This window comes from Drosophila serrata, unplaced genomic scaffold, assembly GCF_035046125.1.
Source record: "Drosophila serrata isolate PLE 108 unplaced genomic scaffold, ASM3504612v1 contig_320, whole genome shotgun sequence".
Taxonomy (NCBI): domain Eukaryota; kingdom Metazoa; phylum Arthropoda; class Insecta; order Diptera; family Drosophilidae; genus Drosophila; species Drosophila serrata.
Window position 1 is genome coordinate 62,853 of NW_028257218.1, and position 23,934 is coordinate 86,786.

Consider the following 23,934-nt stretch of genomic DNA (forward strand, 5'->3'; position numbering starts at 1 on the left):
TTTGATAAACAAAAGTTGAAGTTTATGCGTGCTGAAAAATAATGTTAATAATTATACCTGATGCTTCGACAGTATAGGTTAGAATATATTAATAATAATTGCTTCATACCCTAACCTGGGTATGAATAACAAATATATAAATTCATTAATTTATGTTCAAATTAAATACCAATTAAGATGTAAAGTTTGAAACTTTGAATACATATTCCCATTCAAGAAAATAATACCCTATATTTATGTTTCATAAAATGGCCTTTAATCTCAAATAAAATGTTTGTTCTTATTCCTATAAGTACAGTATTAAGATCATCTGGTTAAGAGTGCTTCGAAAACAAAAAGATAACATATAACAGATCGGTGACAGTATAAACGCGACTAGTTAATGGACTTTAATTGGTTACTGGGTCTTCAATTTGTTCGCTGACCCACGACGCCAGGCGATGATATAACCGAGGCCCCTCACTAGATAGTTCAGAGCAATCACGAAGATCAGTATGGCGACAGTAGTGACTGCGATGAGTAGTCCCCAGGTGTCCAGGCCATGCAACTGGATGAAACTGAGATCTCTGGAGGCACATCTCAAGTGCTGAGCTCCTTCATGCCGCAGTACGTATTCCGTCCACCAGACGGCACGCTCCAGAGCGGTCTCCTTTTGATCTCGGAATAGTTTGGATTTGGTTTGGGCTGCTTTCGCGAAGCTGGGATTGCTCAACAGTTCCTGGATCAAGGATGTGAGCTCCGTGGCATTAGCGCTCCACAAATCCGCACTGAGGCCATAGCCCGCCTGCTTTGCCCGTTGGACATTCAGATGCTGATCGTAGAAGACGGGCAGACCCAGAACCGGTTTCCCAAAGTAAATGCTCTCAATGGTGCTAAGTAATCCGCCGTGGGTGATAAAAAGCTTCACATTTGGATGGGCCAGCAGATCTGGTTGGGGAAACCATTTGCTAATGAAAACATTCTCCGGTTTACCGGGCAGCTTATCATCCTCGAATTTCCACAGGACACGTTGCCGCAAGTTGGCAAACGTTTCCATCAAGACCTCACGCCGTGCTGGAGGTAAGTCGACGCTCTTGATATTCGATCCCATGGAGAAGTATATGACTCCCTCTGCGGATTTATCCACAAACTCGGCCAATTCCATGGGTAAATCCTGCACCTTTCGCTGCTGCTGCAAATGAAGTCCGCCCACCTCAATCATATTGGGCAGATAGGAACGTGGATAACTCAGGGAAAAGTGCTGACCCAGTAACACCAGGGAAAAACTATCCATAATCTCCTCCAGAGATCGCCGAGCAGATGGAAAGTATTTGGCATACAACTCTCTTTGGGTGGGCATATGGACAATCCTCTTGTGCAGCCAAATGACAACGGCCTCCCAAACATTCCACAAACGATCCTCGAAACCCATTCGCTCTGTGCGGGATGAGAGGAGCATGGGATTGTAGGATAATGGTGATATATTCCCCATCAATTCATCAATGTGACGATCAGTTCCATAAGAAGAGATGCCCATTGTTAGGGCACCAAAATGCTGAGCCAGACCGAAGAGAGCCTCATTCTGCACCGTTTCCATTATGACCAAATCGAATTTCTCCTGACTATTCAATAAATCTTTGACAGCTGGTTCATCTAGGACACTTGTGGTCAGCAGATTCAGAAAATCGGTGGTCATAGTCAACACTGTCCATTGACTGGCTGTCTGGTCGTAGGCCAAATTTGAAAATGCTGAAATATAAGCGGGTTTCGATAGTATATATTTCTTTAAATTCAAATGAAAATAGTTCGCTCAGAAGAAGAACGGACTTCATTTTTCAAGTACTTACCCGCCATTATTTCGTGTATTTTCTTGGCTCCAATTACTCGAAAATTGGGCTCGATTTTATCGCTACCAAAAGTGTTGATTACGGTAACATTATGACCGCGTTGTGACAACTCCTTAAGATATTGCTCAGCGAATATATATTGCGATCGGCCTGGAAAGGGGAACACGGCCAGAATTCTTGAACTTTGAACCTCTTCCTCGACAGCGGTGGCGCTCTGTCCTAAACCAATCAGTAATATGAATACCAGGCACCCGAGGAGCGGGCCCAGTACAAGTTTAAAACAATTTATTCTCATTTTCAAAGCAACCACAACGATTCGCTGGCAAACGACAACTAATCTCGAATAGAAAAAAACATTTCCATATATTTATCGGGAAACAATGATTAAAAGCATTGCCAAATTTTGCTCGCTCTGAACAGCGAAACATTGGAGGTTCACTGGAGCGAGACAGAAGTTTGTTTTTTTATTTTTTAAATAAAAGTAATTAAGTTCTCTCTATAAACTTTTAGTTTTATGTACATATAGTTATGTGTATATGTATACATATATTCGGCGTCACCGGCCAACAACTTTGTTGATTGTTTACGTTTACTCTCAGTATTTGGTTGTTATGCAAGCCATAAGAGAAATGAAAATGGTTCTCTTTGGTCAAAGGTTTCTCTTGAGAACTGACAACTAAGTCAGAAAATCAAAACTCTACGCTATCTCCCTACTTATCTCTCTCTTTCTAGTTTTTTATATTTTGTTTTTGTTTACGCGAACTTTTAATTAGACGCTGTTTTTCGTGCTCAGAGAACTCATGAGTGTTTACCTTACTCCCAATGAGTTGTTGATCTTATCAATTTCAAGATCTACGGGGGAGAAATAAACTCGTTATATTGATTTTATTAATAACAAACTTGAACTTGAACTTTATTTAATAATAATTGTAACATAAACGGACAGAAATTTTGCTTACTAACACAAAAATATAAACATTCATGATTATAACAAAGGCTTCGATAAAAGAAAGCATATTTACTGTAAAACTTAATCTTTAATTGCACATATTTCGTAAGCGATAGCTTACATTTAGTAACTCTGTCAGTTAAATTATATAATTCTTTCAATATTTAAAATAAATAAAATTTTTTTATGGGGATACAAGTTTGTATTGGTTAACAAAAAATACAAAGAAAACAAAGAAGTTTAAGTTAACTTTAAGTGCAAAATTAATTTTGTTATACATATTTTAAAATTTTGAGAGTACGATATCTTAATTTTTAAAATCTTAGTATCATAAAACATTAAAATATTCTTTTTCAGCATTAATTGATTAATTTTTATGAGACTAAAATCGTTCAATGGCCTGATTTTCGGCAAAATAAAAGTTATAGAGTTACCATGCCGAAATTAAACTAGGAAGCACTTCAAATCATCAGAAATAAATAGTATAATTAAGATAAGATACCCTTTTCACGGCTTCTATTATTCATTACAACAGCTGAAAACTAAATAAAAGCAATACGAACTATCGAAAGTAAGTTTTCTTTGATTACACTTAAATGAAATTGTTTAATATAAAATTAAAGAACTATAGAATATCCATAACTCTTATAAAGTTATACTATAACCGCCACATTTTAAATATTGATTAATTTCTTACCGTATAGCATTGAATATTAATATTCATTTATTATTACGTAATCATTAATATATTTGTTACTGCCTTATAACAAAAACACCTCTAAAAGCTACATTTAAAAATTAAGTATTTATATATTTTAACTATACAACTTATCACCGCATAGATAGGCCAAAAGCGCTCCACCAGTCTAACAATATAACTGAAGAGACATGTCCACTTGAAAAGAACCAAGAAAACGATGGTCATTACCAGGGTCAAACGGACACCGATCAGCAGGAACTTGTCCACGGAATAATATTCGAGCAGCTTAATGTGGGACGGAGATACCTTCAAATGATGTGCTCCCCTGTTCCGCAGGACATACTCTGTCCAGTAAATGGCCACATCCAGAGGATGATTCATATGATCCCGAAATCTTTTGGATACGCCCAAAGAATTTTCCCGGAAGCTTGGTTCGCTTATCAAACGGTTTAAAGTCTCCGTAAGCTCCTTCCCAGTCAAACTTCCTATTTTTACCTGGAGAGCAATTCCCTCGTCCTGCAAGACATCCAAGTTCCGGAATTGATCGAGGTACATAGGCATGCCGAGCACGGGCTTCCCATAATGGGCAGCCTCGATGATACTCAGTATTCCACCGTGGCTAATGAAGACCTTCACCTTCGGATGGGCCAGGATGGCCTGTTGTGGCAAGAGCTTCGCTAGGTAGATATTATCAGCCACCTCACATGGTGGCTGACCTTCAAATTTCCAAATCACTCGCTGCGGCAGTTGCCTAAAAGTTTCCAGAAACATTATCAGTGTGTCCTCCGGCAAATCCTTGCTCTGTAACTCCACACCCAAGGCAAAGTAGATCACACCGAACTCCGCTTCATCAATAAACAGCTGCAGATCCTTGGGTAGCTTTGGGTCCTCTTTCGGGATGTGCAATCCGGCCACTTCTACCATTCCGGGGACACTCGATCTGGCCCCAAACAGACTGAAGTGACGGTTGAGTAGCATCAGGGAGAAGCCGTGTCGGATCTCCAAGAAGCTCCGTTCCAAGTGGCCAAAGAAGTGGTCGTGAACTTGCTTCAATTTCGGAAGGAACACCAGTTGCATTAGCAGCCACTCCTCGGTGTTATAGTACCAATTGTAGAGGCGATCCCAAAAGCTTTTAGCAGATGTCTCTCCCATTGGCATCAGTGGCTCCAGACCCAAGGATGATCCGTGTCCCATTAGACTGTTCAGATTCCAATCCACTCCGCAAGTGGAAAGACCGATTAGCTGGGCATTGAAATGAGGTGCCAAGCCAAAGAGCACATCAGTGTAGGTTGGTTCCACAACTACCAGATCAAAGGTAGCATTCGATTGAATCAACTTTCGAACTTCAAAATTATTGAGCACATTCCTTGCTGCATTAATCATGAGTCTCGTCAGAGAAGTACATTCTTCCCATTTGCTTATCGTTTTGGAAATTATCATCAAATCTACGAATTCTAAAATATATTTGATAGAAAGTAATTACTAAAACTAACTAAGTTCTTTGAAATCAACGTTATTGAAAGGTATTCTGAACTACCATGTGGATTTGTTATCTTTAAAGTGTCATTAGTTATTCAATTCAAAAGGTTTTATCTCGTAAATAACATCATACCTGCACAAACTTTCATATTATCCAGTACACGTATATATGTCACATTGCCAATGGGTTGGCAATGATCGAAGGCATGAATCACTGTCAACTGGTGACCCCTTTCCGAGAGTGCCTGTATGTAGGGCGTCATCAGGAGGCACTGCGAATAGGACTCGAAGGGGGCGATGACCAGTAATCGGGCTCCATGTGTTACGCCGATCAGCCAGAGCAACGGCAGAAGCCACCGCTCCAAGGCGTACATATCGATCCAACGTCAACTCTTCGACTGACTAACTGAATGTGAGAAGAGCCAACGATTGGCTACTCTTTCAGGTTTTCTCTCCAATGATTAGATAATCCCTTCAAGCGTGTCTGTCTCTGGCCAATACAATAATGGCAAGCTCTTGAAGTACCGCTATCTATTTGAATTTTAAGTTATGTTGGGTTAAAAAAAATCAATAAAAATAAAATAATTTTGCTTTAGCAAAGCCCAGTCAAATCTTTTGCATATCACATGCTTGTTTACTTTTATTGGGTTAGGTTCCTGTATTTAAAATGACCTTAATATAAATTTAACAAATTAGAAATAGAAATTAATGCAAGACTACAGAAGAAATGTATGTTTGTCTGACGGCGCCTAGACAAAAGCACTTAATCGATTCCAAATATAAACCTGGAAACACTTTTAATCATCATAAATAAAGGGTATAATTAAGATTAGATAAACCTTATCATTCATTTTTCCAGCTATAATCAAGCGAAAAAACAACAAAAGGTATTTCAATTCTATTGAAATCACTCTAATAATAGGATACCACTTATTGTTTAGTATAATATAATTTTAAAATTTATAACTCGCTCAAAACTGTATCCCAAAGTTGCAGAAGTCTTACTCTACTTGCATAAATTTGGAATTATTGTTGATCTTACCAGACAACATTGTAGATATTTAACCTCTAGCACTAACCACTAATGTATTATTACGCAGTTAAACCAACATGCTCCTATTTCAATATAAATGTATAAACAAACCTATTTAAAAATTAATCTTTAAACTTAAATATTTACATATCTTAACTATGCAACTTATCACTATATAAATGGGCCAAAACCGCTCCGCCACACGGACGAAATGGGCCAGGAGGCACCTCCACTTGGAAAGAGCCATGAAAACAATGACCACAACCAGGGATAGTCGGATTCCCACCATCAGGAATTTGTCCACGGCATAATATTCTACCAGCCTTATATGGGAGGGACAAACTCTCAAATGATTTGCTCCCCTATAGCGTATGATATACTCCGTCCAGTAAATGGCCACATCCATGGGATGCATGGGCTGATCCCGGAATCTTTTCGATATGGCCAAAGAATTTTCTCGGTAACTTGGCACGTTTATCAAACTATCCAAAGTCTCCATGAAGTCCTTGGCAGTCAGGCTGTTAATGCTCAGCTGGAGGGCAGCACCGTCCTCCAGCAAGACTTCCAAGTTCCTGAATTGATCGAAGAACACAGGCATGCCCAGCACAGGTTTTCCATAGTAGGCTGCCTCAATGGTGCTCATCATGCCCCCATGGCTAATGAAGACCTTCACATTCGGATGGGCCAGGATGGCCTGTTGTGGCAACAGCTCTGCCAGGAAGATATTACCGGCTACCTCACATGGTGGCTCACCTTCAAATTTCCAAATCACTCGCTGCGGCAGTTGCATAAAAGTTTCCAGAAACATTTTCTGCGTTTCTTTTGGCAAATCCCTGATCTGCATTTCCACACCCAAGGCAAAGTAGACCACCCCATGCTCCGCCTCATCGATGAACTTCTGCAGATCCTTTGGTAGCTTTGGGTCCTCTTTTGGGATGTGCAATCCGGCCACTTCTACCATTCCCGGAACACTCAATCTGGCCCGAAATAGACTGAAGTGACTGTTGAGTAGCATCAGGGAGAAGCCGTGTCGGATCTCCAAGAAGCTCCGTTCCAAGTGCCCAAAGAAGTGATCGTGGACTTGTTTCAATTTCGGAAGGAAAACCAGTTGCATTAACAGCCACTCCTCGGTGGTGTAGTACCAATTGTACATCCGATCCCACAGGTTTTTCACGGCTCTTGCGCCCAAGGGCATTAACGGCTCCACAATCATGGATGAGGATTGACCCACTAGACTGTTCAGATTCCAATCCGCTCCGCAAGTTGAGAGACCAATCAAGGGGGCGTTGAATTGAGCTGCCAAGCCGTAAAGCAAATCGGTGAATGAGGGTTCCACAACTACAAGGTCGAAAGTGGTATTTGAATGGACCAACTGACGAACCTCAGAGTTATGAAGCACATTCAGTGATACATTAATCATGATTCTGGTCATGGAATTCATTTCTATCCATTTATTTGCCGTTAAAGATTGTATCAGGATCTCTTCGAATTCTGGAATAATTGTGGGTAAATAATATCAAATGAATTATTATGATTTTACAACTTTAAAACATATAATAAATAGACAAAATTCAATAAAAAAAAAACATGGAAGTTTCAGGATTGTTTCTATCTCGCTCCGATTGTTAGTTTGTTTCTAAACCGCGGTTTGATTCTCTATTGCCATTCTATATAAATTTTGTGGTTTTTCTATTCAGATTTTTCTATATGCTTCTTTTATATTGTCCTTCTTTATAAATATTGAATAGAGACACTATTTTACTAGTTTTTCCGACCAATGCAATCTAAACTTTTGATTGTTGTTTGATCTTCTCACTTTACGTGATGAAGTGCTCTTATCTGGTTGTCATATTTTTATTGGCGAATTTCCCGCAGTTTATGGCAATAAATCACTGCTTTTACATACCTGAATATACATTATTATTATCCGTAATGCGTATGTATGTAGTATTTCCTATGCTAGAATGCTGGCAATGCTGGAATGCATGAATCACCGTCAACTGGTGACCCCTATCGACAAGGGCCTGTATGTAGGGTGTCATCAGCAGGCACTGTGAATAGCCCTCGAAGGGGGCTACTATCAGGATTCGGGCACCATCGGTCCAGCCGATCAGCCAAAGCAGCTGGAGAAGCCATCGCCCCGGGGCGAACATATCGATCGAACGTCAACTTTTCAACTGACTGCGTGAAGTGCCAACCGATTGGAACTCTTCGGCATTTTCGCTCTTTGCTCCGGCTGATTAGATTGCTCCCTCGACCATGTCTGGCCGAGCACACTCCGGCCGACCCCTGGACAAGGCAGTTTCACTTCTGGCGGCGACATGTGCGGTCGATTTGTGTGAGATGACGAGGGGCCTGGGCATTGCTGGTCTCCTGCTCGCGGCTTTACTCTGCGGCCTGCTGTGCCCTCAATTGGCCAGAAATGAGAACATTTTGGCCATATTTTCCTACACCTTTGGGTCATCCTACCTGCTGATCACACCGTATATAAGAAGCCTCGTGGAGCGGGGTCATCAGGTGACCCTGATATCATCCAGAACCGAAATGCCCGAAATCGAGGGAGTGCATCATATTCGTGTGGCCAAATTGGATATGCTTATGAAAAGTAATAAAGCTTTTGATTTAAAATACTGACTAAAATTAATTTTAATCAGTTTGGTGTCATGAATTCTTGATCGTTTTATGGATTACTGCGTGTGAAATGGACTATGAGTAATAATAATAACAAATTGTATATAAATATTTGCGCATTAAGTTTTATTTTGAACTGTGAAGCAAATTTAATCGGTAAAAAAGTTTTTCCCAACTGATCAATGTTGCTTTAATTTAAATTTTGTTACACTAGGTCAGAGTTGTTTTTTAATATGATTTATTTATCAACATTTTCTACAATGTCTGCGATTAAAATCCATTCACAGTACTCTTGGATTTCGACTTTGATCCCGAGCTAAGCAAGTGGATGGAGGCTCAGTTTGTGTCCGATTATTTCTACAATTGTTCGAAGTTCGTGCTCGAGGATCCTGGAGTGCAGGAGCTGATTCGCAATACCAGTGCCCAGTATTCCATGGTAGTTTTGGAGGCCTCGCACACAGATGCCCTGTATGGTTTCTCGCAAATCTTTAATGCACCCCTGGTGGGTATCGCTGCCTATGGATCGGCTTGGAACATTGACTTTCTGGCTGGTAACTCCGCTCCAAGTGTCTACGAACCAATGTCAGCCCTGGGCTACTCGCCAGGTCTTAGCCTGCTGGAAAAGTGGCACAATCTGATCTTCATAACGGAAGAACGACTGGTGGAGCGCTTTATCTATTTGCCCCGCCAAATCGATTTGTATAAACAGCATTTCCCCACCATATCAACCAGTCTCCATGACCTGCGCCGTAGATTCTCCCTGATCCTGATCAATCAGCACTTCAGTATGGGCCGGGTTCGAAGTAATGTTCCAAATCTCGTGGAGGTGGCTGGAATGCATTTGCACAGCCCCCCTGAGCCCTTGGATAGGGAACTCCAACAATTTCTGGATGAAGCGGAGCACGGAGTGGTCTATTTCTCTATGGGCCTGCAAATGCTGGACAGGTGGCTGCCGTCGGAAATGCTAACCACAATGTTGACAGCTTTCAAGAAATTGAAACAGCGTGTGGTTTGGAAGAGCAACGATCCAAGAATGGCCAATAAATCGACGAACGTGTATGCCAAAGGATATCTGCCGCAACGTGCGATCCTTAAGCATCCCAATGTCAAGGTTTTCATCACCCATGCCGGTCTCCTGAGCACCATCGAGGCCACCCATTACGCCGTGCCCCTGTTGTGCATACCGATCTTCTTTGATCAGTTCCAGAACAGCGATCGCATGGAGAAGATGGGAGTGGCTCGGAGCTTGGATGTAGGGAGATTCACGCCAGAGATGGTGGTGGAGGCCATCGAGGACATGTCCCTTAATCCCAGATACAAGCAAAAGGCTCTGGAACTGTCCGACAGATTCCACGATCAGCCCATGACGGCCATAGAGACTGCCATCTGGTGGACGGAGTATGTCCTGCGGCACAAGGGAGCTGATTACATGCGAATCGCGGAGCAGGAAATGTCCCTGATGCAGTACTATAACGTTGACGTGGTCTCGGTGCTCTTCGGCAGGATCGGACTGAGTGCCATGATTCTGATCTTTCTCGGCTGGAAGCTGGTTTCGTTGGCATCGCGGAACCTGGAGTATCGCTTCAATGTTCCCATGGTAAGGTGACCACAAAGATATTTCATTTAAAACCAAGAATATGTTAGAAAACTTGCTCTCTAATTGCAAAACAATTTAAAATTATATTTTGTAAATAATAAACAAAGTAACCTTTTGTTTTAAAAAGTGTTACAAGTCACAATTTGTATAATCTGTTAATTTTTATCGTCTTAAAACGTATTAATTTGATAAAATTTAAATATATGTTGTAATTGAAAAACTTTAAATAAAAACAGATCTCTGTCACTTGAAACAAGTTTAAACCTATTTATTATTCAGAAAAAAAAGAAATGTAAATAGAATATGATATTTTCTCTAACCAAAATCGATATTTATTTATTGTATTTAATTTCTAATTAATATTTTTCCAAAAATATTATGGCTTGTGAAAAGCATTCATTTTTTAAAACCTACTAAGCAAATCAAATTTCTATAACCTTGCCTTTGACTAAGCTAAATTCTACAACTTGATAAGCGTCCTCAAAAATCGTGTGTATTTATTGTAAATATTTGTATCAGGCCTGATAGTGTATTATCTTATCAGTTGGTGGAATAGCAACAGAATGCAAAATAAAATCATTTCTTCAAATGTAAAAGCTTTGATAATTTATAATCGTAGTTCTTTTTTAGCAATTAAACATTATTATTTGTATATAATTTGTTATATTAATCTATTAGTAAATAAATAAATAAATAAATAAAAGTATTAAATGCACAAACGGAAAGGGAAAGTAATGAAAGATAGGCCACTCCTTCAAGCAACGTGTATATTCTAATTAGAAACTTTACCAGTCGTTATCTTTTCGAACCCTTTTTCTTTCACTTCTTCCTTTATTTTTTTTCTTCCCTTTTACTTTTTGGCCCATAAACATAACCGCGCTCATTACGCATTTTACATCAATCAGCACGTGCCCAGCATGTTTTCAACTCTTTTTATACAAAAATACAAAAAAGAAAAAATCGAAATGAAAAAGGGGAATTGAAAAAAAAGAGGAGTACTTGAAGAAAAAAGGACATTAAAATGCGCAGGACAAGCTGATGGAAAAAAAAGTGCGCACAATTGCGCTCACAATTGCTGGGTAAAATATCCCAGAAACGTGAACCAGAAGATGTCTGTGGTCTCTCGGCAAAGTGGAGTTCCTGAAACCGAAGGATGTTCCTAAAAGTTTAGAGAGTCCATCGATAGCCAAGGTAACAAAAGTTTCACGCATAAAAATAGACCCATGTACAGTGAACAGTCCGTAACATGAGCATTAAGTATCAGTGAAAAACAATAATTACAAACATTTTGATAACGATTTCAGCATTTGTTTATAGAGTTCACCACCGATAAGATACGGTAATTGAAGGTGTTGTTCCTATCAATATTTGATTAGCTCTTTCGGTTAAAAGCTAAATGCCAAAAAGGTTAAGTTAAATTTATATTATAATTCTAAGTTATATTTAAATGTTTTACAAAGATTAAGAGACAAATTCTGAAAATTTCAAGTAAAAAATATAATATATTATTGAATATATTAGGCAATGTCAACTGTATTTTCCAATTCATCAAATTTATTTTGGTCCCCTTACAAGCTGTTACTAATAATTGAAAATTATACATATATACCTTATATATATATATAAATATGTAAACCAAAAAATTTGCTAATAAGTTAGATGCCAGCAGAAACCAAATTGCGCTCAACGTGTTGTCAATTTGATGTTTATTGCAGATTTTTATTTGATTTTATGCATGCAACATTTGAATTTATGTCCCGGCCATAAACTGCCTCCAAAGTCTAATCCAAAAATTCTTGTAAAATTGCCAAAGTCCCGCCACGACTGGCAGAGTTGACCCAAGTCAGGGGCAGTTTTATTGGCCATTTGGCAAAAGATGCCAAGGGAACCTCGCTGGCGTTGCTGCTGCTGCTGCTCTTGGCCAATACTCAAGTGGGCGGCTTTCATTGGCGCTTAACTAACTGAAATTAAGTAAACTTTTCTTTTGACTTTCATAAGCCTTTTAATAAGCCATAATCCCCGCTGGCATTATCTGGCCCCCACGACATAAGCGCACAAAGGACAAAACGCCCACAGACACACGCATAATAAAATCTAATTAACATCCCGCACTGAGCTCGTGAAAACCTTACGCAATAAAAATCATCAATAGTAGGAAAGAAGTTTATTAAAAGTGATTTTCATCACTGCGACGACCAAGTCTCTTGGGTTTCCGCGGGGGAGGAGAGGATGGATGCTGGTGCGGAGATAACAGGAACTAATGTAGGGGCAGGAACTAACATTTCCAGGGCTGATTAACTTTATAACACATGAACTACTAGTCTTCTTCCTTTCTTTTGGCGTATAGAATACAAGAAGAATAGTGTTAGTTGGATTCACTTCTGGAAAGACTTAGAAAGACTATAGAAAAACAGGTCACATTTTTTATTTATTTCTTTTCATTTTATTTGCTCATTAATAAATGGATAGTAAATAGTATAATACTCAAAAAGTAATGTATTATACGATATACATATCAAATATGTATATATCAAATATTTCAATTGATTTTAATTTGAAACGTAAAACCAAAAAGCTTTAAATTATAAAGGTAAACGCATAAGGAAAACTTTTGAAATATTCTTTTTATGTAATTAATTTATTAATCTTTAAAAATATACAACAATTTAAGTTAGGCTTACATAAAAATGTACTTAATTCTGCTAGGATAGCTGACTTTAATCATTAATCAACAATGTTTGTAGTCCTTGAAACTATAAATTCAAATTCAAATATTTGTTACACAAAATTCATATACAAAACAATAAAAAATATGTATATATATATATGAATATAAAAATAAGTATATATTAATACAACTATATAATAAGTAAAAATTTATGTTTCTTCATAAAATCAAAACCCCAACAAGAGAAGACATTTAGACAGCTAAGTAATGAAAATAAATTAAATAAATCTAAATCTAAGCTAATAGATTCTTTAATAAATGATAATAAATATTATATTCCTTAACTTAATTAAACCCCACATTTATTGATTGACCTTTGCTTTATTAAAAACAAAAACACAGCTGCATTTGACCTATTTCAAGCATTCAACGCATGTCACCACTTTACATATCTTGGCACAAAATTCAATTACAGAGCATATCCGATTCGTTGCATCGATAAGACCTTCACGTAATTTTCATTTTCCTATGAGTCTTATACATTCTTTTTTTTTTGGTTAGAAAAGTTATGCGGCAAGCTTTTAATTAGCGCCTGCCAACCAGTCAGCCAGCCATCCTGGCCAAAGTCCCAGAGCGCATTACGCATACGCAGCGTTGACGCCGAGGTTGCCGCCGAGGCTGGGCACATTGGCTCTGGGATTGCCGCTGGCTGCTCGGGCACGATTTTAATTAATTAGACTTTTATGAGGCGTACATGCAGCAGCAGCAACGGCAACAACGGCGGCTCAGTCATTGTTGGGTTAAGGCCCAGTTATTGTTTTTTTTTTTTGTTCGTTCTCTGAACTCCCCAGTTGTTTTCGGTGTTTGCGCTGGACTGGCCTAATAAGCATTTCAGAGCTTAACACCGCCAACGAAATGTGTATCAAAATTTAGCATTTATTTTTCGGTGCGGTGGACACACACACATACACCCAAGCACACACACACACTAACACACATGTCGTGTGCGGTAATGAAAATTGCGGTGGCATTATGCTCAACATTTGGCATAATTGCAGCCCAGGATATGCGTTTATGCTCAGAGATTACTTTTTGTGGCTGCTGGCCATTGACCAAGCCCTATAACACAACCAAATGCCACCATCACCAGCACCACCAGGACCACCACCACCAGCATCACCACCATCATCTCCACCACCGGCAACAGCGAATGACCGGGCATAATAAAAGCCAGACGACGATGTCGCCTTTTGTATAAAGAAATAAAAATAATTCCCAACTTCCAGCGAATCCGCTCACATTTGTGTTGGCTTTTGTGTTTCAGCTCTTGTTATTGGTATCTCGCTTTCCTACTCGACGGTTCCTTGTTCCCCCTTTGACATTTTTTCCTTTTATTTTTATTTTTTTGTGTGTGGTTGCCAGGCAAATTAATTTCCACTTGCTTCAAATATTTTTTTTCCATTGGCGCGACATATAATTTGTCGTTTGCAGGCCTTAAAGAAGGAAAAAAAGGGTTTGTAATTAAAAGTAGAGAATTTATTTGAATGTTAATACCAGGTATATTTAAAAAATCGTAATATATATTTTATTGTAAAGATTTAAAAGCAAAGATTTATAATATTTTCTCTCTCTTCTTTAAAATTTTGTTATGCAATTTCTAAACATAACTCTCTTCCATTATTTTATATATTCGTTATATTAGGTAAAATCAAATAATATTCTTACATATCAATGGATATTTGAACAGAGAATTTATTAACACAATATGAGAATATTTCCGAAATGATGTTTTCTTTTAAATAAAGATTTATTCCGAGACCGTTTTATTATATTCATTTAGCTTAATAATTCTCTTGCTACACATATTAACCCAATATGTATAATAATAAAGATAAACTTCACATAATTATACTTTTTACTTAAAAATTGTAATTACGATATAACCTTAAATTACCCACTTACTCCCATTGAAAGACATAAATTACTTGAAATATGCGGTAGCAAAAACGGGCTCCAAAATGTCTAAGAGACTTTTATCGTGCAAATCAAACAAAGGGAAGAAAAAAATACTCGAGCAGAAAGTAACCAATAAACATAAAAAACAGTTGCAAAACAATAATTAAAATGCACACGCAACAATTTACTGGCTAGGCGAATGTATATATACATAATAATAAAAAATATGAAAGAAAGTGAACAAAAAATAAAGAATAAACCAAATTATGTTTATTATTATGCACGATGAATGGGCTGGAAGTTGACGGGATGGAGCGAAAATGGTGGCAGAGCAAACAAAAAACCGAAAAAGAGAAATAAGCTGAAGGAGTGAGTCCTGTCGGGTGGGAAAACTGGGAGGGTAGCGCCAAGTAATCCGCTTGTTAAAAATAAACGAAAATAAAAGCGTTGGGCGATGGGTGGCAGCGGAGAAAACAGAGGAAGCGCACACAAAACATAATCATCATAAACCGGAAATATCCCGACGGCAAAACATCCGCACATAAATTTTTTAAATAGTCTACAATATTTCGTTTTGCCGTTCGGCATTTGCCATCTCTGTTTCTACTGCTTTTATTGTTGTTGTTTGTGCTGTTGTTGGTGTTTTTTGTTGGTGTTGTTGTTGCTGTTGGTGTTTTTCTTGGTGTTGTTTTTTGGTGATGTTCTTAGTGTGGTTGTTGGTGTTGTTGTTGGTGTTGTTGTTATTACTGTTGTTGTTGATTTTGTTGTTATTACTGTTGTTGTTGGTTTTTGCTGCTTGCCTTCCACTTGTTGTTGCCATATCGCGTGTAAATACGTTCAAGTGTCTGTGGCCCTCCCCAAAGATGGTCCAAAAGCCCAGGACCAACAAAAAACTTGGCCAACTGCAATAAACACACAAATTAACCCGTAATACCCAAGGCCAAGCCAAGGACCAAAAAGGACAACGTGCCGCAATTCCAGTTTCGGTTTGAGGTGGTTTTTCCTACTGTCGTAAGCAACGCCAGCCGCAACGCACATAAATAAAATATTACAATTTTAATTTGTCTCTAATCCCGCTGGACATTGAATGGCTTGTGATGGTTTGGGTTGAGTCTGAATTTCATGCCCCGGGGCGGGATTTCATAAATTGCTTGAATACACACCAGGACCACGTTTATCTATGTGGATTTGTAGCCTTGGAACAATGGGTACATAAATCAAGTGGAAGGCTACCGCTGACAGAGCTTATATGATGGAAAATCAGTTTGGATAGAAAATAATAAGGTTGCGCTTGGCTCTCTTATTTATTGTCAAATTCAAGCGGATTTTCAATGAGCTTTATCGGAATAAATAAGTCTTACAGTTAAATTACAATTTCGGCTTATGGATTATTAACCGATTAACACTCGAAATATATTATAACTTAACCAATTTCGATTTTGCTTTATTATACTTCCTTCCTGAAATTATTTGGATCTTAAAAATATGTAATAATTAAAATCAATATTATTTAAAATTTATCTAAAGTATGGAAAATATTTATAAATCAATTTTTTATCGATCGGAAGGAGAATTAATTCAGTGTAAGTTTAACCAAATCAGACCAATATTGATCTAGATTTTGAATAATTTTATAAAAAGAGAAACAGGGCGGAATTGCTGCCATAAGAATAGAAAACAACAATTGAAAAATAAACATAAAAATAATATGAAAATTAATATAATAGGTTTCGTTATTGTAAAATATTTAAACATATTAACATATATGCCATAGAAGCGATTGGTAAATAACATCACAATCTAAAAAATGTCACTTTCATTCATTTATTAATATCGATATATCAAACAAGATTTACAATTATTACGTGATAATTTAATCGATAGGTTGGAGAGGAAACGGAGTAATGCTGCAATAGATTCAGTTAATCCACACTCGTTGAAGAGAGTGGACCTTTGGTCTGCAATTTTTTTGTTTTTTTTCTTTATTTTGAATTTACTTTTAACTCACTTTACATTTATTTTGTTTACTCTTGTCTTTATGATGCTTTAAGTATTATGGTAATTCGTTATAAATGGAAATAAAATTTTCTTATAAAGTTTCAAACGGTTTTCGAAGACTTCTTTTTATTACTTTTTAATTATTAATTTGATCTTATACATTTTTGCACTAAATTCTTTTGTAGGTACAGCTTTCTGGGCATATGTTGTGAGTATTCGACCTGCGCCCAAAGTTGATACAGCCCAGTGAAATGGCAAAACGTTTCTATTGTGGCCCAGTAAAAATCGCGATTTGTGCACGACTCTCGACAATGGCCGGCGGCCAGGATACTAACGGTAACTGTTACGGCTACACCAATAAATGCAGCAGGAAGCAACAACAACAACAGAAACACAAGCTCTGGGCCATGCGATGTCCTTCACGATTGTTGCCATTGCGATTGCTTCTCACTGCCATCAGAGTTGCGCATTTGGCTTTTTATTTTCAAATATTTTATGGTTTTCTTTTTGGATTTTAATAAGAACTTTGTTTTAATGTTGTTAGTGCTTTTATTGCGAATTATATTTCTAAACTAAGCACTTGACTTGGATTTGGTTTTTAATTTTCCTCCAAAAACTATATTAATGTGTTTCTTTGCCTTTTATTTTAATTTTTTTGACTTATTTAAAACCCCTATTTTTTCCCTCCTTGTGCCCTTCATTTTTTGTTTTTGCATCTTTAATTATGAGAAATTACTTTGATGTGTCATCTGAGTAATCTTCATCGAAATCAACTTTTGCTATTGCTTTCAGCTTACTCATTTATTATTTACGAATTTGACTTTATTTTTCTATCAACTTTTAATTTTAAATTTGATTTAATTTATTTAAAAACCCTATTTATCAGTTCACTCTTAAATTTCCTCCTCTGAATCTAAAGTATGAGGGTCTTTAGTTTCTCTTTTTGATTTCACGCCATTTCAACAGCCGTGAGCAACAAGATTATTTATGCGTTTTTCTCGACCAGTCCCAAGCACGCTTTTAAATCGTCCCGGGCCCGTCTCTGCCGTATCACTGGTCTTGGTCTGAAACCCGGAGTCCGTCCTCCGTAGTCCGTAGTCCATGGTCCTTGCTCTGTAGTCCAGAGTCTGTGGGTCCCCCCAAGCCCAAACGCATTTTGTAGACACGCGTGTTTGGACAGAAGTTAGCTGGGAGGAAGTCGGTCCAGTGGCATTCCCATTGCCTACTTCGCGGCGTTGTTACAATGTGGATGAAGTGAGGTGGTGTGGGTGATGAGGTTCAACTGCTGCTGCTGCTCGGTAGTGGGTGGTAATTTCTGGGAGGTGTGAGCACTTCGAGTGCTATAAAATCCCAACGAGAGAACGAAGGCCGCGGCACACTGTTATTGTGATTTTTGGCAATGAATACGAAATGCTGTAAGGTCTCCATTCTCGTTTTCGTCCTCGTTCATCTCATCGCATTCCCTCCCTCACTCTCTCTCCCTGTATCTTACCAAGTTTCGCCGTGTTGTCTTTTGACAAATGGCTTCGATGATGTTTTTTATTGCCCAGACCTATCGCTGTCTCAACTGTGGTGTGTGTGTGTGTCTCCAACAATGTTATATATACACAATGTATATATATGTATATGTTCACGGATTGCGTATACGTAAACTTCAACTTGCAGTGGTCATATTTCGTTCATTACATTCCGCACAGACGGTCTACCTGCCCCTAACTCTAACTCTATTTATATTTTTTCTTTTCGGGGGCTAGTCAAATATTTATTTTTGTGATCTCTTTCCCCTCCATAGGTCTGTATATGATTGCCTGTCTTATAGGCATTTTGTACTCTTTCAAAGGGTCCTTTTTTTTATTACAATTCCACAAGATTTTAGATGAAGAACAAAAATTTTCAGCCTAATTATAGAAAATATTTTTAGAATTATCATATAGTTTCGATGTGTCAAAAAATGAACTTTTGAAACATATAGCATTTAATTTAAATTATATTAATATAAACGAAAGAAACATTTTCATTTTTCTACTTGTCAATTTTTCACGATTATACATTAATTTTATATATTTATTTTCCATAATGATTGCTTAATGCAAGTTAAAGCTCTTCTATGGAACACTTAATATTCATATATTAAAAATATCACAAAACATCAACGTTTTGAAATCTTTTTTCATCGTTATATTATTGTAATTTGTGTCATTATATCAGGCAAAGCATTCTGATAAAAAATATTTAATATTTAAATTAGGTTAGTTAATCACCTCCGAAATATAATTAATTTTTTCAATAGTAAAGCTAAAAAGAATATTCAACATATCGGTGTAAATTTCAATTTCATCGCTGGTTCCCTAGCGCTTGATTTTATTTCATTTACTTTTTTCATTTTTTTTTTTTTTTTGTGTGTGTTTTTATTGTTGTCATGTTGCTTTGGCCATAATGGCAGCTCGTAAAAATGTTTCATTTATGCTAAATTCATTTTTGTGCCTTCGAAATCTGTTGCCGCGCCAAAGTAATAAAAGGATTCTTTCCATTTGCTACCATTCATTCATTCATTCGTTCGTTCGTTCGTTCGGTCGCTCCCCGTTCATTCATTCTTTTGCTGGTGTCCTTGTCTAGTGGGGTTCCTTTTCTTTCTTTGTTTGTTTTGTGGCTTCCGGATGCCTGGAGTCCATCGCCTGCTCATCCTCGAAACCATTTCGAACCTGCCCGGTGGATGGGGTGGCAACGGACTTTATTGGTCTACAAATTATATTTGCTTTGTTCAGCAGTTAATGAGTCTGTTAACGTTGTGTGTTAGCGCTTTTGAGTGTTCATAAAATAACTGAGTGCATACTGAGTGGACTTTTGAGTCAACGGAGCTCCTCAGCTCCTCAGCTATTCATGGACACCCTTTGATGCCGCATAATTACTCGATAATGTGCATTCAAATCGTAAAAATCGTTACCAGCTGAAGAATGCCGTTAACGAAAAGGAGTTATAGGGCTTAGCCACCTGGCACTGCCACTGCTTTATGTTGGCCATGAAATTGGTTCAATATAGCTACGAAATTTCCACTATAAAATAGTTTTTGAATGGAATGAATGAATTAATGGAATTTCCAAACGTTCACGTTTTCCAGCTAATTACTAAATTCACTTAGAATTCGGCTTAATCAAGTTAAAATTTTTATTGCTTTCGGGCAGGGATTGAAAAAAGTATAACTGGTCAAAAGAATTTCCTTTTTAAGAGTATGATTCCTAGTTTTTCAAGATAAAGTTTACAAATAATTAATATAAGTCCTAGGGAAGGCACTTCAGCTTTCTTAATGGTTAATAATAAGAAAATAATTTAATTATGACAACATTTTCAATCTCCTTTATTGATTCAATATGCAGGATAGTGCATTCCACCTTCTCATATATATATTTTTTTTTTTTCGAATAAAACCAACTGCCTCCTCACCAAAGTTTGAAACCAAAACTCAATCCACAGACAAATCAGAAATCCAACAAGCTGTGCAGCAATTTACACCCCTCAAGCCCCAGGGACAGAGGAGGAGGACTGGAGTCCAGTCTCCGGATTCAGGAATCCTTGGCCATCGCCAGCGAAGCGTTGCGAAAGTGACAAGCATTAAAACTGAGAGAGAAGATACAGGAGGAGGAGCTGCAGAAGGAGCACCAGGAGGAGATGGAAACTGTGAGGCACCCAACCGCCTTGCCATTAAATGCGAGAATCCATTAAAAGCCGAAAATCAAACCAACTTTATTGAATATCAAATTAACATGTTCATAAAAATGCGCACATTAAATTAAAAGCGGTCCAGGATGGAGGCGAGAAATTGCAGAAGGACCTCGCAGTGCCACGACGAAGGACAACGATAGTCCAATACCAATTTCAGTGGCTGTGGCGCGAAAAGGAAATAATAAAAATTAACCAGCAGGCCGAGAAAAGAAAAAGATATAAAAGGGAGACTTTCAAGACAAGGAAAACTACGTTTATGGAAGGATTTTATTGAATGATTTTAATTCGAACAGAAAGGGCGTTTATTTAATGAGAAATTATTTCAGCATAAATGTTCTACATTATTTCTTTTTCATATATAGTTGAAATAACAATAAATGTGGAATTATTGGCATAATGAAAATCAATTTGGACAGGAATTTTAAAATGAAATATTTGTATATAATTTAATACGAGTATTCGGTAAACTACGTTTTTCATTTAAAACTTTATGCTATGCCTATTATTAATAATAAAATCGGTTATAAAATACTTTTAAACATGACTAAAACAACTAAAATAATTTAATGACATTACTAACTTCAATTATCGTACAAGTTAAAATGTAATCAATAATAAAATCAATGAATAAAAGCCTATAAAATATATTTCTTTTAAATTATAAATTTATAAAGAACATAAAGACATCAGCTTCATTTGTTTCATATCACAAGATTTTCTAATTGTATCCTTTGGTCCTGGAAAAAGTCACCGTATAAACCTTTCATCTTGGTAATACTTGTTTAGCCTGGGACAAAGATGTCCTTTGGTGTTGGCCTGTGAAAATAGCAAGCACATTTTATTTATTTATTACGCTTAGGTGACAGGGACATTGGAGGAGACTTTCCCCAGCTCTCTTCTTTCAGATTTTCTATCTTCTTATCTCTCACTCCATCACTCCCCATTTCTGCCGCTTTGTGTGTGTAATTAAGTGAGGCATAAATAAAATGCCTTTTTAGTATTCATCACAATTTATGCTAAGCTCTCAAAGCATCAAGTTGCCTATGACAAGGCGCCAGAATCATTTTCGCATTCCGAACAGGGCAGGGAGAAAGTCTCGGAAAACGGAATAAATATAGTGAAAAAAATATATAACTTGTTTTTAAAAAAATTGAAAATTTTTAATATTTTTTGGTTCTAAAATAATATCAAAAATATATTTACTGAGAGAGAGGATTGATTTTAAAATGTTATTTTAACGCATTCAGAGAAAAAATCCGTTTTTTTCCAGTTAATTTATTTTGATTTTAATTAATAATTATTTTAAATAGGAAAAGGCAACTTGAACATTATATTTTCTTATCAAAAAAGTATAACCTATAAATATAAGCTTCCTAAAAAGATGTCTATTATAAATATGTAATCAAAAACCATTTTTTTTAAAGATGATCTAATTCAAAAACATTTAAAATAAAAAGAGTTCCCTTAAACTAACGCAAGTACAAATACTAAATTAAAAATCCTTATATTTACTAAATAATTTAAAAATTTACCAATTGGATTCCTTTAATACTTATAAAGACACCAAAAGTTAATTGTTGATTTTATTTTCTCTGTGTGTCTTGGCGGTTGGGTTCTATATCTTGATACTCTGTTGCATAACTAAGTGCGCTGAGGCAACAGCAGATGGTTTGGAGGTGATGGGTGTCCTGGTGGGTGTCCTGGTGGGAGGATTACAGTAACCGCTAGTTTGGTGAGCCCCTCTCACTGTCTCTCTCCGCACATTCCACGATTTGCGTCGCCAGCTTCGTAGCTCATCAAATATGCAATTAAATCAGTTTCCGTTTAATTAAACCGGAAGTGCGTTGGCAGCCATCTCGCTCGCCCTCTCACCGACACGCGCGTATCGGCAATGTATTGGTATCCCATGCCTCACACTTTGCGGTTTGATTTTTAAGTGCTTCGCGAAGCTGGGATTTTTACATTTTTATGAGGTTTTTCACTGCATTTCATTTCAGTTTCGCCGTCGCGCGCGCTCATTGGGTTTTATTTTTGCATTTTATTGAATCGAATGGAAGGCGGAACCAGAAAAGAATGGTGAAACCTCAAATGAATTGGCGGCGGCCTGCAGGATTTCATCTCTCTGTTGAAGGCCTGGGCTTAGCAATTAGATAGCCATTGGCATTGCCCATTAAGACGGTTTGCTTGCCATTGCAATTGGACACTGTAGCAGTTGCCTTGACTGCGCTTTAAGGCCACCAAACTGTCTAATTAAACCGCGTGAATTGTGCGCCTTAAGTTGCATTACACTCGACAGCAAAATCGAGGCAATGCATGCTACATATCAGAGTCTCGATCAGGAGTTACTCAGTGATGGTAGAAATTGTATATTGAAATACTTGAAACATTAAATATAGGATTATCATTCATACATCAGGTAAGAATAATGATATTCAGTTCACTAGAAAATTCCCCACCCTGAATTCTGAGAAACTTTAGTCTTAAGATTGATCGAGGGTTTTAAGAAAATGTGGTAATACTTTCACTGAAATTTTGTATAAAGAAAAAAAAGAAAAAGAAAAAAGAAAGAAAGGAAAATGTTCCTTTATATAAATTCCATGGAAAATGGTATAATCTTTCTTTAAACATATACAGAGTATAATAAAACCTACGAAAAGGAGTGGAAACAGTAAAATTTCTGCCATTGCCTCCTTTTCAGATTACTGTTCTCTGTTTCGGTTGGTACTGCCTCAGACGTCTTTTGCTCCTTGTGCTTATTTCTTAATTATTAATTAAGAACAAAAACAAGGCAAAAAGTGAGTTGCATGCTCGCACTTTCGTTTTGGAATTGCCACAATTTCACAGAGACGCCCGTGAGCATGGAAAAGCATTTCCACACCAACCAAAGGAATGCATAAAGCATGTCAAATATAAGACACTGTAGGTATTTTCTTCTTTCGAATACATTTTATAGGGTTTTCCATAGAGAAATGTCTTAAAATCAGTTTTAAAAATCTATAAGCATTCACAAAGTTCAACATTTAATTTGCATAAACTGTTTTAAGCTTGAAATAAATTAATTTCAGCTTATCGAATAGGATTTGAAAGAGCATCCAGAGCTTCATATTAAACCCATTTTCAATTTGAACATTTTCCCCACTTTGGCAGCCTCGTCAAGGCATTTGGAAACGACAACTGTGTCAGCTCAGCTCGCCTCATCCACCCACGCCCCAAGCCCCGGTACACTTGTATACCTTGGGTATTATCCAGCGTTGTCAACGGCAACCAACTACAACAATGGACATTATGATGACGATGATGGGGATGAGGATGAGGCTGGGGATGAGGATTGAAAACGAAGACATCGTTGCCATAAGTTAATTTGCTTCTCATATATG

The 23,934-nt window shown here is 37.3% G+C and overlaps 4 protein-coding genes and 1 long non-coding RNA gene across 5 annotated transcripts; 2 read left to right on the forward strand and 3 right to left on the reverse strand.

Annotated features, from left to right (window-relative positions):
- Positions 1-233: 233 nt before the first annotated feature.
- On the reverse strand, positions 234-2,287 carry Ugt35A1 (UDP-glycosyltransferase family 35 member A1). Its single transcript, XM_020957283.2, has 2 exons — positions 1,827-2,287; positions 234-1,728 (listed from the first exon to the last, which is right to left on the reverse strand). The coding sequence occupies exons 1-2, from the start codon at positions 2,119-2,121 to the stop codon at positions 398-400; spliced, it is 1,626 nt and encodes a 541-aa protein (XP_020812942.2). The 5' UTR covers positions 2,122-2,287; the 3' UTR covers positions 234-397.
- Positions 2,282-5,337, reverse strand: LOC110187809 (UDP-glucosyltransferase 2-like). Its single transcript, XM_020957285.2, has 2 exons — positions 5,088-5,337; positions 2,282-4,929 (listed from the first exon to the last, which is right to left on the reverse strand). The coding sequence occupies exons 1-2, from the start codon at positions 5,326-5,328 to the stop codon at positions 3,554-3,556; spliced, it is 1,617 nt and encodes a 538-aa protein (XP_020812944.2). The 5' UTR covers positions 5,329-5,337; the 3' UTR covers positions 2,282-3,553.
- A 202-nt stretch (positions 5,338-5,539) lies between these two features.
- LOC110187808 (UDP-glycosyltransferase family 304 member A1) lies at positions 5,540-8,166 on the reverse strand. The gene is made up of 2 exons (XM_020957284.2): positions 7,894-8,166; positions 5,540-7,478 (listed from the first exon to the last, which is right to left on the reverse strand). The coding sequence occupies exons 1-2, from the start codon at positions 8,138-8,140 to the stop codon at positions 6,103-6,105; spliced, it is 1,623 nt and encodes a 540-aa protein (XP_020812943.2). The 5' UTR covers positions 8,141-8,166; the 3' UTR covers positions 5,540-6,102.
- A 123-nt stretch (positions 8,167-8,289) lies between these two features.
- Ugt303A1 (UDP-glycosyltransferase family 303 member A1) lies at positions 8,290-10,527 on the forward strand. Its single transcript, XM_020957287.2, has 2 exons — positions 8,290-8,592; positions 8,906-10,527. Exons 1-2 carry the CDS (start codon positions 8,331-8,333, stop codon positions 10,222-10,224), a joined length of 1,581 nt encoding a protein of 526 aa, XP_020812946.2. The 5' UTR covers positions 8,290-8,330; the 3' UTR covers positions 10,225-10,527.
- A 6,505-nt stretch (positions 10,528-17,032) lies between these two features.
- On the forward strand, positions 17,033-20,752 carry LOC147642954 (uncharacterized). Its single transcript, XR_015272742.1, has 2 exons — positions 17,033-17,173; positions 20,309-20,752. It is a non-coding gene; the product is annotated as an uncharacterized LOC147642954 (long non-coding RNA).
- Positions 20,753-23,934: the final 3,182 nt, after the last annotated feature.